The 16,682-nt window shown below is 36.5% G+C and overlaps 1 protein-coding gene across 1 annotated transcript in view; it reads right to left on the reverse strand.

Moving 5' to 3' along the window:
- Positions 1-10,081: 10,081 nt before the first annotated feature.
- LOC127835902 (uncharacterized) overlaps positions 10,082-16,682 on the reverse strand; it is a 30,822-nt gene continuing 24,221 nt past the window's right edge. Inside the window, exons 7-8 of the mRNA XM_052362322.1 lie at positions 16,525-16,627; positions 10,082-10,125 (exon numbers count right to left, since the gene is read on the reverse strand). Coding sequence (XP_052218282.1) covers positions 10,082-10,125; positions 16,525-16,627 — 147 coding nt within the window. The remainder of the gene's footprint in view (positions 10,126-16,524; positions 16,628-16,682) is intronic.

Here is a 16,682-nt window from a genome sequence, read left to right on the forward strand (position 1 = left end):
TATCAGAACCATATGCTAGTGTACAATTGGCTAAGTAAATAAAAAACAATATACAGACAGACAGACCACTAGGGTGTAACAATTGCATGTAACTTTCAAAGATGGCGGGGATTTAAACCGTTGCCTTGAGCCAAACAATATAGATTCAGTATTGCCTAGGTGTAAAAACAACTTGGTTGAAATTTACCATAGACTTAGTACAGCCATTTCAGAACTAAAAATATTTTCAATATCTTGCCTACCATACACTATAGCGGCTAAATCGTCAGCATACAGTAACAGTTTATGTTTGACTGCACCTTGCATGTAATTCACAGAAATAAGGAATAGCAAAGGACCTAAGATTTATCCTTGAGGTACACCACAAGTCACACACAGTAAAATGAACACCCGAGACATCGACTAATTGGTGTCTATCGGACAAGTAAGAATTCGTAGTAAATCGTTCACACACCGTGTTTCTTCATCCAGAGACAAATGCAGATTCAGGCTTGCGTTCGACTCAATAGCTATTGGATCATCCATGCTAGGAGAGGCTTGTTCCGTATGCATAAGGTCCATCGATGTGTCGGAAGATAACACGAGCGCTGCATCAACCAAATGTCCTGGCGAGTCCGCCCCCGTGGTCGGTACGTGTTGTCCTTTCAGGGGAGATGACCTGGCTGCTGACTTAAACGAAACATCTGACGACGACTGAGCGCGTGAATGCCGAAAGTCGTCGTGATCATCATCGTGGTTTTATGAAGAACAATGAATAACAACATTTTCTTTGACCTATTTATAAGTTATCCATTGGAGTTCAAGTTTGGTACATCATTTTAGAGCTTCTTATGTGTTCATCGGTATTTTCTTTATTATATCCTGCGGTGTACCCGAAGCCAATGAACTCAAGTACAAAAACAGGTGTGATATGGTGGAAACAAATCGTTAGGGTGATAATTAGGGATGCCGTAATAATACTTATAACAGATTGTTATTTATCTTAAGTTAATCTAGGTAGAACATAGTCGTTAATCTAGGTAGAACATACTCTTTCAGTGAACAATTGTCATAAATTTAAAAACAGACAATAAACCAGCACGAATTCAATCTCATTGCCAAGGCTTGATGTTTGTAATCAGAAACTGATCATCACTGGTATATAGTATTTCAGTTTCGTATACCTCTTCAATCCAGACAACGAACAGAGTGGTGGGACCCGCTATACCGAATGTCGATAGAGTGCCATCTGTACTTGTCTCTCTGCTGTCGATGTAAGGCCCGAACCGGTTGCTTAGGCAAAAATGCTGTGTGGCATCCTCACGGGCTCCCACGAAGTTGATTAGTTCCTGCACATAAGGAAAAAATAACGACGTGGTCGATTGAAATTAAAAGAAGCCTAAATATAAATACACGCGTTACTTCGGCCATTTTTGGAATATGGGACTAGGTTTAAGATGGGTGGCTTTGATATTCCCCATGAGTGTAATTCTAGTGATGGTTTCACTATTAAGAATGCAATAAACGGTCACTAAATTATCAACTATTTTAAATATGTTGTTACTTTTAAAACCTCATTTAATTTTTTACACCGTGGTTCATGCGAGAGCACGTGAATTCAATTACCTCGATGCTCGCATCTGGTCCGCACAATCTACTTGCTGTTTCGCCACTAGGAAAGCGAAAACGAACGGTTTCACCCTGGTCTACCTCCGTTTGAATTCGCGAACGTCTTGCATCACGCAGCTGAAATATTAATGAAATATTAACAATGCATATAAGCAATGTTTTTTGGCGATTGTTTTCGACTTTCACAATGGCGAATAGAATGTTCTGGTTTAAAAAGTAGCAGATCCGTGTCTAATAGTAACGCACTGGCTTCACAATCCAGAGATCACTGGTTCGATCCCCCCTCTGCACGTGACTTACAAACTCGTCTTACGCATGGGACGTAAAATCGAGGTACAGTGTACTAGGTGCTATACACTGGGCACTAAAATACCCAGGGTCACCTCTGGAAAGGGTTGTCTCCTGTATCTTGCACAATCTCCTGTAACCAACTAACACGTCTGTCTGTGGGCGATGGTCATATGGGAGAGAATCCCGGTGCACTCATTAAACAATTAAGACACACACGGTCCGCAAATCTCAATTTAGCATTACATTGTACATGCATGATATACATGATGCAATATTTGTCTGTACAGTCGGTGTTATTTCAAATTAAATATCATGCGTATTTTGCATTTTCGGACGCATGATATTCTGATAGGCTATCCTAGACTTTTATTTTTTAGTTATTAAACATTTGTCAGTATGGTGCGTACCCGTTTTAATGATTGCAATATTCAATTTGAGTCGTATATACAGACATTTAAATCCAAACAACAGTAGTAACCCTGCATATCACTCCTTTTTTAGTCATAAACTAGGCCATACCCGTTGCAAGTCTTCAATGCGGCTAATTTCTAGATGTCTAACAAGTTCCGCTCGCTGGTGCTGCTCAGCGGTGGCGCGTGTCTATAAAACAATACAAGTTAAAATATGACATTTTTTAAAGAAAGAATAAGCGGCACTTGGCATGGTCCCACAAGAAAATTGTCTATAAAAGAAATTAAGAAATGTAATATTGGCATATAAGAAGGGTTTATACTGAGTATGTTTCCGGTGCTCAGTATTTAGAGTTCAGATCATCATTATTATCATGTTCATCAAAATTATCATCAACAACTGGATTAATCTTTTAACTGATTTATCTGTCCCTTAAATGAAATAACTAGCTTCTGCAGTAATCATTAAAAAATCGTCCAAACTGGAGTCTAAGCGCGGTAGGACAGAGCTAACTTCGAGTAATTCGTGGCATGCGTACACACTAGCGTTTCTATGGAAATATCCTTTCAAAATCAAATTTCTCAGATTCAACATTAAAGCATTTAGTAGATAAAACCCGTCGATAATAAATGACAGTCTCGTTTCAGATTATTTGTGTACAGTAGCATACATTTTTAGGCAAAAGTCAATTATTTCAAACGTTCAAACGCCCCAAAAGGGCTTTAAATGGCAATACAAGAATGACTCGGAAAGTAAATTATACCAAACGTGTGAACATACTCATTCTCTGTCGGTTTGAAGTGACTCGGCGTAGGCGGTGTCTTGCTGGTGTCGAATATTACGTGTTTCCTGGATAGATTCATATAATGCAGTCATATTGATCTCGCTATTATTAACATGTCCATAATTATCAATACAATTTGTATACAAGATTTATATAGCGCTTTTTCATGCAAAAATGCACGTTCAATAGAGCTTTACATAAGAATATTTTACGTATCGCAGATGCGAATACATTTTGCAACACTGTTTCAAAAGAAATCGAGCAAAACTACTCAATGTGTAAAGCATAAGACAATTAATGAAACAATAAAATCTTAAACTTCCACTATACGTACTACGTAATAGCGTGCACAGTAACCATATAGATTAGGAAGATCAACAAGACACTTCCCTATGTGTATAGCTATAAGACGATTAATGAAACAATAAAATCTAAAACTTACACTAAAAGTACTTCTTAAAAACAAGCACATCATCATCATCATCTTCTTCTTCTTCATCATCATCATCATCATCATCATCAACAACATCACCACCACCATTATCATCATTGGCCATCATTTCATTAACTTCAGTTTCATCATAATGCTATTCAAAATTATCATTATCAACTGCATTTAATTTCATAACTTATTTACCAAGCGGGAAGCAGTCGGAATTGGGTGTGTTTCCGAATTCGTCGTTCGGAAATCGCGTTGAAAAACCGCTGCTTGCAAAAGCTAATAACAAATACAATGTTTAATTTGGTTAATACCAGTTGATATAACAGTGCTCCAGCCAGCTTTTCAAAATAGAGGGGAGCTTCCCCAAAAAGGGCACATTTCACGCGTAATTTTGGAAAAAATGGCATTTGGTTGTAAATATAATTAAGATTATACTTTGGTTATACTATATAATTATCAATTGTAAACATTAGTGCATTGGATGACTTCACCAATTGTATGCTGTTCCTCATTTTGTGTAATGAAATTATAATAAATATATTACTATCTACATTGGCGCTAAGGAATACAACTTAGTAGCCAATTTCCTAACCGACTTGGGCTAGAATCCGACTTCACGCATTAGAGATATGTAGATATCATATTTCTTTCCGCTGTGTGTGTGTGGGGGGGGGGGGGAATTTGATGTTTTTTTATCACCTATGGTCATATCATAATTGAACTGCATGTTAATAATTCAGGTTCCAGTTTCAGCATCAGTGGCCTTTTAGAAGAAAATGAAATGAAGAAAACATGAAATAAATTCAGGGGTTACACTGGGTCAAAAAAACGTTGTTACTGTCACTACTTAAATTCGTTGCTTTTAATAACTTTGAGCCAATGTTTGTCCACAATAATAAATTAATATTAATTAAAACAAAAATATATATTGACAAATTTAAAGTCTAAACAATGATCAATGTCACCATGAAGTAGCATGCAGTCTGGAGATTAAAATGAAACATTTTTATTGTTAAGAATAGGACATATTTATTTCACAACACGTTATTTCAACTAATGTCAACAAAGTTGACAGTTTTGTTAGATCGCGAAAATATATGACAATATCAACATTACATTTTACTTATCATGGACGAACCATCTTTCGAACCTCTTAATTTTTGACATGTCAAAAACAAAATTGGAAATAGTGAAACGTATTTGTAAGAGTTTTATGTGATAAATAAATTGTTTCTACATACCTGACAACTTTAATTGTTATGTAAATCCTCTTTTGATAACAAATTTGCGTTAAGTTTTCAGCACCACCATATCATGTAAAACTGTCATGGCCGCCAAAACAATCGTACCTCTTTTCGAACCCTTCATTGTTTACTATTTAAATTCACAAATCTAAGCAGATTTTGTTCAGTTTTTTATGAAACTAGAAAATAACATTAACACTTGATTTATAACAATGTTTTTTAGAACAAATACATGTTTTTATTTCAATTTTAGTATTTTTACTCTTCACTTTTATGACATGGGCATTCGAAGACATCATTCCGCCGAACAACTTTTTGTTTGCAGCAATAAATCAAGTGTGTAAAATGTCCACAGTTTTGGTGATCACATTGTGCCCATTTTGTAAACACAAGGGAAACACAGTTTTTCAGTTCCTTGGGTTGAAAAAGTTTACACACACAACATTTGTCTTCTTCAGAAACATCATCTTCAGAAGACTGACTATCAGTATCACAGATGCCAATGTGCGAAGGTCCAGGAAGAGGTTCTGGGAGGGGGGCATTACTTTGATTGACATTTGTTTCATTTGTTTTTGTTTGTTTTCGTTTGTTGATAGGAAAGACTGGAGTATCTTTGGAACGTGGTAAAGGCTGTCATAATATTTCTTGATTTATGCAATCACTGGTTATTTCCTGACCAGACACATTATTTCTTAAAGTCCTTTTTAGTGTATGGTGTGCTTTCTTCATTTCAATTATGTTTTCAGCAGTTGTAAAGTAATTGTCAATGCATGGCTGAGTGTCAGAAGCCACTGTGTTTTCTTGAGGAACAACATAAGGAATTGATGGCTTAAAAATTTCAGCACTTATCACAGTTCTATTGAATGGAAATATGCCAGTCTTTTCAAAGGCAGCCCTCAGGTTATTCACGGATAATGCTGTCACATATGCATTGGATGCTAATTCTGCAATATTGTATCTTGTGATTTTTGAAGATGGATGTTCTCCGATAAATTTTTGACATGCATAATTATACATTTTCTGCAGAGGTCCATAGCAGGCTACATCAAGGGGTTGAAGCACGTGAGATGTATGTGCAGGAAGGACAAACAAAAGTATTTTGTTTTTCTTTGCCCATTCCAACACAGGGACATTGATTTGAGATTTGTGGCCGTCAAATATGATGATAATTTGCTGATTAGGATCAGATCTTTGAATGTACTTGATGAAGTGGGATTGTAAATATTCCAGAAAAATGCTTGAATTAGACCAGCCTGTCTTTGACATAATTGCATCTGATCCTGAAGAAGCACCTTGCATTAATGTTTCATTCATTCTCGCGCCCTTGAAAACAAAGAAGGGAGGAATCTGTGTCCCAATTGCGTTACCGCCACCAATGACTGTGGTTGTTGCTGTCCGTGAAGAGGTAATTGCGGGAGCTGATGCATTACCACTTACTATGTATGGTGGGGCATGTTCAGTTTGAAACCCTTTTTCATCTATGTTATATATACACTCAGGTTTGTCAATAAGGTTTTTACTTTTCAGCACATTTTCTAAATATGTGAAATAGCTTTCAACAGCTTGTTCATTGGTAGCTTCTGCCCTACATGTAGCTAACCCCCTTGGTTTTATGACTCTGAGCTCCGGCCACCTGCTGCGAAAGCCCTTAAACCATTTCACGGTCAATGGTTTGTCCCGCGTTCTCTTCTTAAGAAAGACTGCATAGTCACTTGCTTTTGAGACCACTTCTGTTATGGTAAAACCGTACCCCAAATCAGCCATCAGTTTAATATGTGCTACTAACTTTGCCTCCTCTTCCAATGTAAATAGTGGACCAGAACCTGTCATCGTGGTTTCTGGATCCACGCGGCCTATTACCCTATCGCGAAGGGTGTTATGTGGCACTCCATACTGTCGAGCAGCAGTTTTAATAGGGATCCCAGATTCTTTTACAAGTTTGTAAGCATTTGTGAGTGCTGATGGAAAGTACCCCTTATGTTTTTTAACTCTTTTCATTGGGAATTTCTGAAAATTGTTGGACAAATATTAAATAAAAAGTTACAAAAACACAATCAGAAACATATGTTTTAAGTTGCAACAATTAGTGACATGCAACATTTTACTTCTTTTAAAAATAGCTTTGTCACATGATTTGACCATGGTCACGTGACTTGTTGCCGCAGACGAAAAGTGTTTTTTGTCAAGCATAGTTGAGATCGAAAGTTAGACCATGTTTTATAGGTTTTTACATGAAAATCATATTATAGGTAAAAAAGCATTAAGAAAAACAATGATTTTTACGTATTTTATGTTTAATACACTTATTTTACCTGTTTGTGACGCATTTTCGGAGATTGACAGCTACGCGCGAGTCGTCGTTAACAATACGTAGGTACCCACAAAACGATGACGTTGTGCGCGTGCGCGCATGCGCATAAAATGTAAACAAATGAAAGGTTCGAGAAGAGGCGAGGTGCGAGAAGAGGTACTTTCACGATAAAGAGTGATAAATCCTCCTTCCAAACAAGTTTTTTATTTGTTGAAATAACAACTGTCTGCCCCTATTCATGTTGAAATTCATCATGATTGAGGACAGACAGTGTTTTAAAGTTCAGAAATAAAATACAAACACAAATATGTTTTCCTAGTCCATATTTACGGACTTCCAGAGCCTTTGATAATTTTTGCTATGGCGGCTCTGGCAGTCCATATGCACCCCTTCACAAACATGGTGCAGTGCAGCGAATCCGTGCGCTTCACTCAACAGACGTCGTTCGAGACAAATTGATAAAAATATTGAATAAACTTCATAAACATGGTAAATTTACCTGTATGGAAACCTACGGATGTAATCCTTTGCATGCATCCTATAAATTCACGACGATGTTTCAATACACTTTTCTCGCTGACATGTTTATGTTTAAATTTGAAACAGTTTATTCTGTATCGAATACCACATCATTATCGACTTTATACGCTGGAGCACATAACAAGACGTGCAAAATATTGTTTTACTGCGACCTAACCAATATTGGGTCAATTTTCTTATATGGCGGATACAGCTTACAAAAACAAACTAAGTCAATAAAATCAATTATTTCTTGCTTTAATGATACCATTTTGATTAGTTTGTGGTTTAGATAGGTAAACTTGTATAAGTCTTTGCAGTTTCAGTGTTCCTAAACCCTTGCACTGTTGATAACATTTTGCACCCATGGCCAAGAGAGAGCGCATTGCAACTATCAGCAACCCATTGGGTTATAAAGCTGACAGTTCATTAGTTGAATTATTGCAACTAGATTTTTATCTTGTTTTTAATTCAAAGTGCGAAGTCATAAAATCATGTGCACTCAGACCAAATAGTGGGCCGCGATCTACTCATACGAATTTCTTCCACAGTATTACAATTATGTTTCAAATCTGTGTTAATTGATATACATTTGTTTAAATGCATACGTTTTAAAAAGTTCCTCAATTTTATTATACGATGTAATGTTTACCTCGACACCGTTTGATGTTGTAAACTCTACCCTACAGTACTAAATTCGGTTACAACGTATCTTAAGTTTCGGAGTGTATTCAGTTGGGGCGGTACAGACATTTCTTTAAATTCTGGTGTATAAAATATAAATAAATTGATCATGTACGATTGGTCAGCGTAATTATATGTTTAAAATAGCAATAAATTCATTATGCACAATTGGTCAGCTTTATTATATGTTTCCATGTCTCATGTACCAGTGATTGTGTCCCTTGTATTGTATGTGTCCATTTGCACTCTTATGAGATTCAGTCCCTTGTCTTGTGTGCGTCTAGCCATTTACCGTGATATCATAAATGTTGTGTCCATTCAGAATGAGAGATATAAAATATATACAAGATTTTGGCAAACTGCTGACCATGCTTTCATTTCCTCACAGGTTCTCGAAAGACACACTTCAATGTGTTTAAGTCTACTTGTCTTGTACTATTTTCCTTCTATCAACCTGGTGAGTTTCTGATTAGTTGTATTTGCATTTATTATTTATTTGTCTGAATGGCGAATGAACTGAATTATTATAAAATATTGTATTTATGTTTGTACGGTTGTGGCATGTTTTTATCCTGTTTGTAGGTGTCAGTTTATGATATATACATTAACTTTTCCTGGGTAAGCTTTACTAGTGCGAAGTACTCACAGTGTTGTTTTCGTCAGAATGTGTTTGCATTTTTCTGAAAAAAGTTATTCACTCTGGATCTAGAGTATTTATCAACAGCCATGCAATTTGTTTTCCAGTTACTCAGAATATTATCAATTGTAATATAATAACTGAGACAGTTGCATTTACCCAAATACATCACATCAAATACAGTTAAATGTTTCGATGTTCGCACTTTTGGAATGTGATTTGTGGGTCGTAAAAATTGAAGTTTTATAAAGTAAATGTGTGTTTAAAAGAATGAACAGAACATGGTTGCCCATATGGTATACGGACCATGGACCATACAGCCCAGACCATACGGCCCAGATTTGTGGACTATACGGCCCAGGTCTGCGGAGTATACGGCCCAGGTCTGCGGACTATACGGCCCAGGTCTGCGGCCTACCGTATACGGCCCAGGTCTGCGGACCATACAGCCCAGGTCTGCAGACTATACGGCCCAGGTCTGCGGACTACCGTATACGGCCCAGGTCTGCGGACTATACGGCCCAGGACTGCGGACTACCGTATACGGCCCAGGTCTGTGGACTATACGGCCCAGGTCTGTGGACTATACGGCCCAGGTCTGCGGACTTCCGTATACGGCCCAGGTCTGCGGACCATTCGGCCCAGGTCTGCGGACTACCGTATACGGCCCAGGTCTGCGGACCATACAGCCCAGGTCTGCGGACCATACGGTCCAGGTCTGCGGACAATTCGGCCCAGGTCTGCGGACAATATGGCCCTGATTTGCGGACCATACGGACCATATGTCTTTACGCCATGTAGATTATTTTAATACACGAAATAGAGCTACTACACTGCTTAGCATGCTGTGCTACTATACATATGTTAAAACTAAAAAACGGGTAATAAAACGTGTTTATGATTATTTCAATAAAGTTATTCATATTCTCAGATTTGCAACTCTGAATTAATTGAATTATCAATTATTAATTTAAACAATAGGCATCACGCAAACATGCACTTTAATGGATAAATATATAAGAGATTCTCCTATCACGATTGCGAAATGTATTCAACATCTCGATTCTTATTGAGAATTGCCGTACAGTTCAGTCCGTGGCGCGTTATAACTTTTGCCAAGAGGAGATATTAACTGCAATTTGGATAACATTCAGTCTATCTCATAGTGGGTCGAGACATTCCAACCGATAAACTCTGCAATTAATTAACACGTAACAAAGAAGGTTTTTTGGAGTTTGGAGAAAAAACACATCATTTTACGGATAACAAATTTAATAGATATAATTTAATGTTTGACTTCTCAACTACATCATTTCGGCTTATATTCAAAGTATTCTTAGCAATTGTTACTGTTGTTCACGATATCGCTCTATCAAAGACCCCGCTAAAATTATTCACAAATAATTATAAGGATTCTACATTTCAAATTTGGGACAAAATATTATGCGGCCGTCATTTTCCAAACGGTTTTATACCGGTCCGATAAGCCGCGGTGGGTTCAGGGTGTCACTTGTACGAGATGCGCCCTGTTTATCACGTGCCATTTGTTTAGTCCAACGTTAACGGATGAGCGCGACTGAATAGCCGTCTATGATAGTTTGATGCACACTTTCAATTATTCAATTACAAACATTGCCACACTGAAGCAAATCTTACCTTAATCGGCACTAATAAGATAATCGTCTAAACTTATTGGAAGTAATTATAATACAAGCAAAGTTTGTATTGTATATTTTGGATTACAAACTATACCTCAAGTTTATTTCTTTACAGAAACTAGTTCAAAAAGATATTGATTACTAATTGTCATCTTTTACCTTCATTGTTACCCTGCCTCGTCGAATAACATTTGATTAACAGCACCGACACGAGTACATCCGACGCTAAGCATGCCAGTTAGGCAACCGACATGGGAATGGACATTACTGGAAATTACTTATGAGATCACAGATCGCAGCATAGCACGAGTTCAAATGACGTAACACATGACAGTGCAGCATACAAGCACGAGAATGAACACCAACGGCGAGATATAGACCGATTTTGGCGATGATGCTTCATCCGGGAACGACGACATCACGATGCTATCTGAACGGACGGATAATACCGCGGATACGCAGACTGCCGATGATATTGACGATGATGATGAGTACCTTACATTCAATAGTACAGATATTGATTTTCAGGAACAAAAGATAATGAAAAGAAGTACTAACCTATGTAAAACATCATTCATGTACACGTGCTTTATAAATTATAACGTTAATGTGTATATTGATTTGTCTTACGTATTAAGACAACTATCAAAAAAAGGAATAAAATATATAATACATATTTCTCATATATTGACGACAGTCTAACCCTATTTAATGTGTTTGAAAATGAAAGCAAACGAGACGCCGTTTATTAGCTACCATCGATAGATCCACATATTGTGCCAAGGTACGTACTCGAGATGTCAATTCTATTGAAACAGTCCCGTTGATAAACGTACTCAAAGGGACGCCGACGCGACTGGGAAGCCGTTCGATGTTAACTAACGGAGCGCCCTGTGCTTTTTGAAGTAAATACGTGCGCCCTGTACTAAGAGATAAATTGAGTCGCGTTATGAGAAAACAGGGCATAATGCATGCGCGTAAAGTGTCGTCCCAGATTAGCCTGTGCAGTCCGCACAGGCCAATCATGGACGACACTTTCCGCCTTAACTTGATTTTCGGTAAGGAGGGACTTCCTTGAAACTAAAAATACTATGAAAGCGGAAAGTGCCATCCTTGATTAGCCTTGGCGAACTGCACAGGCTAATCTGGGATTACACTTTACACACATGCATTAAGCCCAGTTTTCTCATAACGAGCATCAACGTATCATAAAAATCATGCAAAAACTATGTTTTCTACAAGTATTCGTGTTGTGGTTTTTCAAGTTGACGTTGTCCAAAGTGTCGTTATATTCGACTTATCAGTTTTTCTCCACATATCAGTATACAGATATACCACTACACTACTGTAATAATTACGAGTATTCTGTTTAGTTTTAGTCGTCTGACTCGCGATAAGGGAATGCTGCCCTGGAATTGAAATTAATAGATGCCTAATTCACTTAGGCGCCACATGATCGTTGGACTAAAACAAGCTAACACGAAACGGACTGGTTTGTAACCTTGTACGTCACGACAACCGTTTCTGTCGGCGGAGAGCGAAAAATGTCGGAATGCACAAAAAGAAACAGCCTAGTGGACTACATCGAAAGGCAGTTGCGCAATCATTCAGTATTTCAAGTGGAGAATTCGTTTGTGTACGGCTTGGATGAGCGGACAAACAAATATATGGAGCGCAAATTGCTTTTAATTAGTCGTACTTTAATGCTACATTTGCACATATAGTTATACTGTATTAAATATATAAGTATAAATAGTTTGATTTCAAAACGATTAGAATGAAACATAATTTTGTACCTACTATTCCTTTTCTTTTTATGATGCTGCTAGCTGCTACTTGTACTGATCATCATCATTAGACCATTTTTTTAAAAAGCTTTTGTTTGAGATAACCCGAACTTTCAAATAGGTGGGTCGGTAGGTTGGTGATTTCTCCTCAGAAATCTCTCTTTTACGTAGGTATTTTGTTTATCCCTATTTATGATAATATAAAGTGTTGCAACGCGAAACGGTTGAATAATTTGGAGAGTTATGTTGCTGTCGTAATATGTTGTGACACTATGAGGATTTCTTATATAAAGTATAAAAATGATTACCCATTGTATGAGTATGGATGACCGAGTGGTTTAAGTGTTCGACTGTTACTCCAGGGGTAAGTGGAGAGTAAGTTGGTTCATTTTCACTAGTTCTTTATTCCTTATTCGAATACACAATAAGGAACTGTTACTTATTCCTTATTCAAGCTGAACATATTTGATATAGGGTTTTAAAGCAAAAATAATGCATACAATTCTTAAGTAAATACAAACAAAATAACTCGAATACATTTTCTTTATGTATTACGTTACATGTTCATGTTTCTTATTCGCGCTTACATAGGATTTCTTGTTGAAACCAAACCGATATTTTTCTAATTCGAATACCAACTTCACATCCACAAAACCTAAAGCATATAACATTTAATAAAAAAAATCTCATGAACCTAAAATGTTAATTTGTGTGTGAAGCATCGGATAGTGGTTTCTATATTGATACATTCGTCGCTATGAAACATTCAATTAATGTAATAAAACAAGGCGTTGCTTTGATATTTCTTTACAGGTTTTGTGAGTTTGATATGTACAGGCACAACATGAAAACCTGGGATAGAATTTGTACTTCGACACGATGAAAAGAGAAAGAAAAGGAATCATTTGTCTACCATATAAATGAGCCGTGCTCTGTGAAAAGAGTGTTTAATGCATGTGCGTAAAGTGTCGCCCCATATAAGCCTATGCAGTCTGCAAATGCTTATCACGGACGAAACACGATTTTTGCTAAGAAGAGACTTTCTGTAAACGAAAAATATCATACAAGCGGAAAGTATCCACCATAATTAACCTGTGCTGACCGCACAGGCTAATCTGGGACGACACATTAAGCACATACATTAAACCCCATTTTCACCGTCAAAACAGTATCAGAAATGCAGCTGTTTGTTTTCAGGGGAAAATAAGTCCAAGCGTACGCCACAAAGTTTGTTCCAATCATGCCGCTCGGGACACGCTTGAGGGATAAATTGATTAATAAAGACTTAACTACGAGACAAAATTTAAAAACTACTTTGAAACCACAAGCTTTCGTACTTACCACAATAACTGTCAAAATGTTCATATATGTTTAAAACTGACCAAGCCCAGGATATTATTCGTAGCAAAATAGTTAATTTTTTTATACCTCTATATCAAAATGTGTAATGTTTTTTTACACCAGATAGTGGTTCTCATCAAAGTTTGTTTAATTAATTCCTCAGATTTTAAAATTGAAATTGACAAAGCCCCAGAAATCAATATATATAAGAAACATAACTTAAACATTACTTTCTGCTCCCAAAACCAAACCACAGGTGACCGATTCAGGGTCATATTTCATCTTTTTCCAGCAAATCGATTATTTGGTTGTGTCGCATATAAATCATGCGAATGGATGTACTTCGGTCGAAAGATTGAGGTAATCAGGTCAAAGCTCAATATCAGTTTAATAGGTTTCCACACACTATCTAGTTAATTCTAAGGATTATATGTATTAATATGCTGGTTGTGTTCTTCTTTTATGTTCCATTCTCCATCACTTTCGTATTTGCATCGTCATCTTCATTATCATTATGGTATTTATAAGTTGCATTAACATCATCAGCAGCAGAATCAGAATAATAATCATAATAATCATCATAATTTATTTCATCTTATCACTTCTCTCTTTCCTTCTCCTCCTCTACCTCATTATTATCATCTTACAAACCATCATCATCATCACTTTGAACATCAAAAGCACATTTTGCATCGTAAAATCGTTACCAAAATCATTACTATCGTAATATGAAAATTAATTACAAAATAAGCGACAACACCGTTGCTCTTATTTGTGTTATATAACTGCCTTAATTATCAAATGTTTCTTACGTAGAAAAAAGAGCATTACTTATCATTCATTAAATTATAAACAATGTGCAACTTCAGCTGCAACAGCAAGAACAAAAGTGGTACAACATTTATTTATAACAAGGAACCAATTGCTAATGATTGTGACAAAACAAAACAACAATGTAATAAAGCGAATAAAAACGTGTCCAATGTCAACATTTAATTATCGCAATCCAAATTAACATGGGAATATGAACGAAGAATGTTATATTTAACTCATTAATGCCTAGCGTCTAGAAAAAAGGCCTTGGCAAACAGCTTAGACCCAGATGAGACGTCGCATGATGCGGCGTCTCATATGGGTCTGCGCTGTTTGCTTAAACTAATTTCTGTAGGAAATATTCTAAATATAGAAATACAGATATTAGACATCCCTAATTTTGGAAATAACTTGAACCAATTAAGAAGGATGGGAGTCCAATAAGCATAAATGGGTTAAAATGCAATCGCTATATGGCACCATCAATCAAATGATGTTTAGTTTAATGATATTTATTACGAAAACGTTCACGCCGATACCAAAACGTGTATTCGTATTTGTTAAAGAACCAGCATTTGAGCCGCGTTTTGAGAAAACTAGGCTTAATGCATGTTCATTAAGTGTCGTCCCACATTAGCCTGTGTAGTCCGCACAGGCTAATCAGGAACGACACTTTCCGCTTTTATGGTATTTTTAGTTTCAAGGAAGGCCCTCCTTATAGAAAATCAAGCTTGGGCGGAAAGTGTCGTCCCTGATTAGCCTGTGCGGACTGCACAGGCTAATCTGAGATTCCACTTTACGCACATGCATTAAGCCCAGTTTTCTCAGAACAAGGCTCCTTGTTACTTTGTGTCGATATACATTGTATTGACGAGGGTTTTGCAACAGAGAATATGACGTGTGTACACGAAGCAGTTTCCTTCTGTACAGCAAAATGGTATTTGAAAGTGAATAAATCTGTACTCTCGTTTATTACTTGTTTTCCTTTTTCTTAACTTTTATTGTAGAGATTTTATTTATCAAACGTTTTACTCCTTAAAAAACAACTATTAAGATCGTAATTTCTCAAATGACACCCATTTTATGGAGTTTACACATCACACTTCGTCCACAATAACTAACAAAACATTACAGTGTAAATATATAATGAAATTCGTAATAAAAAATTAAAAATGTGAATTTTAGGCGACATAACAAAATTTAATAGTTTAGCATCATTGTAGTGTTTTACTATAAAGTAAAGCTGTATGAGACATAAAACTATGTACCTTCTGTTTCCTGTTAAATTTAACCAAGATACATTATAGTAATAATGTATCTTAATACTGATAAAATATACAAATGACAAGCACTGTGAACACGGTTCAAATTAACAGATAGTATAACATGATCACTTCTTATACGAAACGCTGTGTGTTTTCTATAGTCAAACACGTTCATGTATCATAGTTGTTTGTTATTCTACAATATGTTTGGATTGAACCTATTGCTTTAAAAGTAGATTTAGAGAATGTTCGAAAGAAGTACATACATTTCTCGCTATTACATGTAAACGCGAACTGAAAACAATGCATTCATTCAATGGTTCTGGAATAAATGTTGAACATTGTAAAACGACACATATTCAATAAAATCTGTTTACAATAACATTTACAAGAAAATAAAATTCTACAGAAATATAACGATCTATGTATGCTATCCAAGTGAGATATAATTTATTATTATTTACACAATCGTTTCCAGACATCAAAAATACAACTGTTCATAGTATAATCATGTGTTGCAACCGTATTGATTGCTTACTGTTGATGGCGAGGCTGGAGTAATCAGAAGTCGCATTGATATTCGGTGTATGATTTCATTATCAAGCCATTTAACGAACTGTTTATATAGCTTATCTACAACGTTATCACCATGTTGATTATCGTCATCGACATCACCATTGCTACGTACAGACCAGCAAGATTCTGCATCTGTATTATAATCAATCTTACTGGTTTCACCTGTTCGGTCTAATATTTGGAATCGTTTCACTGCAACATTCTCCAGCGTCTCCAGTTCCTGTACGATGGGAATGTACTCCTCCGGTGGGATTTGCTGTATGCCGTAATCATGTATGCAGTAATAATAATTATCATGGGCATAAGTAAAC

Source organism: Dreissena polymorpha, chromosome 6, assembly GCF_020536995.1.
Source record: "Dreissena polymorpha isolate Duluth1 chromosome 6, UMN_Dpol_1.0, whole genome shotgun sequence".
Classification (NCBI taxonomy): domain Eukaryota; kingdom Metazoa; phylum Mollusca; class Bivalvia; order Myida; family Dreissenidae; genus Dreissena; species Dreissena polymorpha.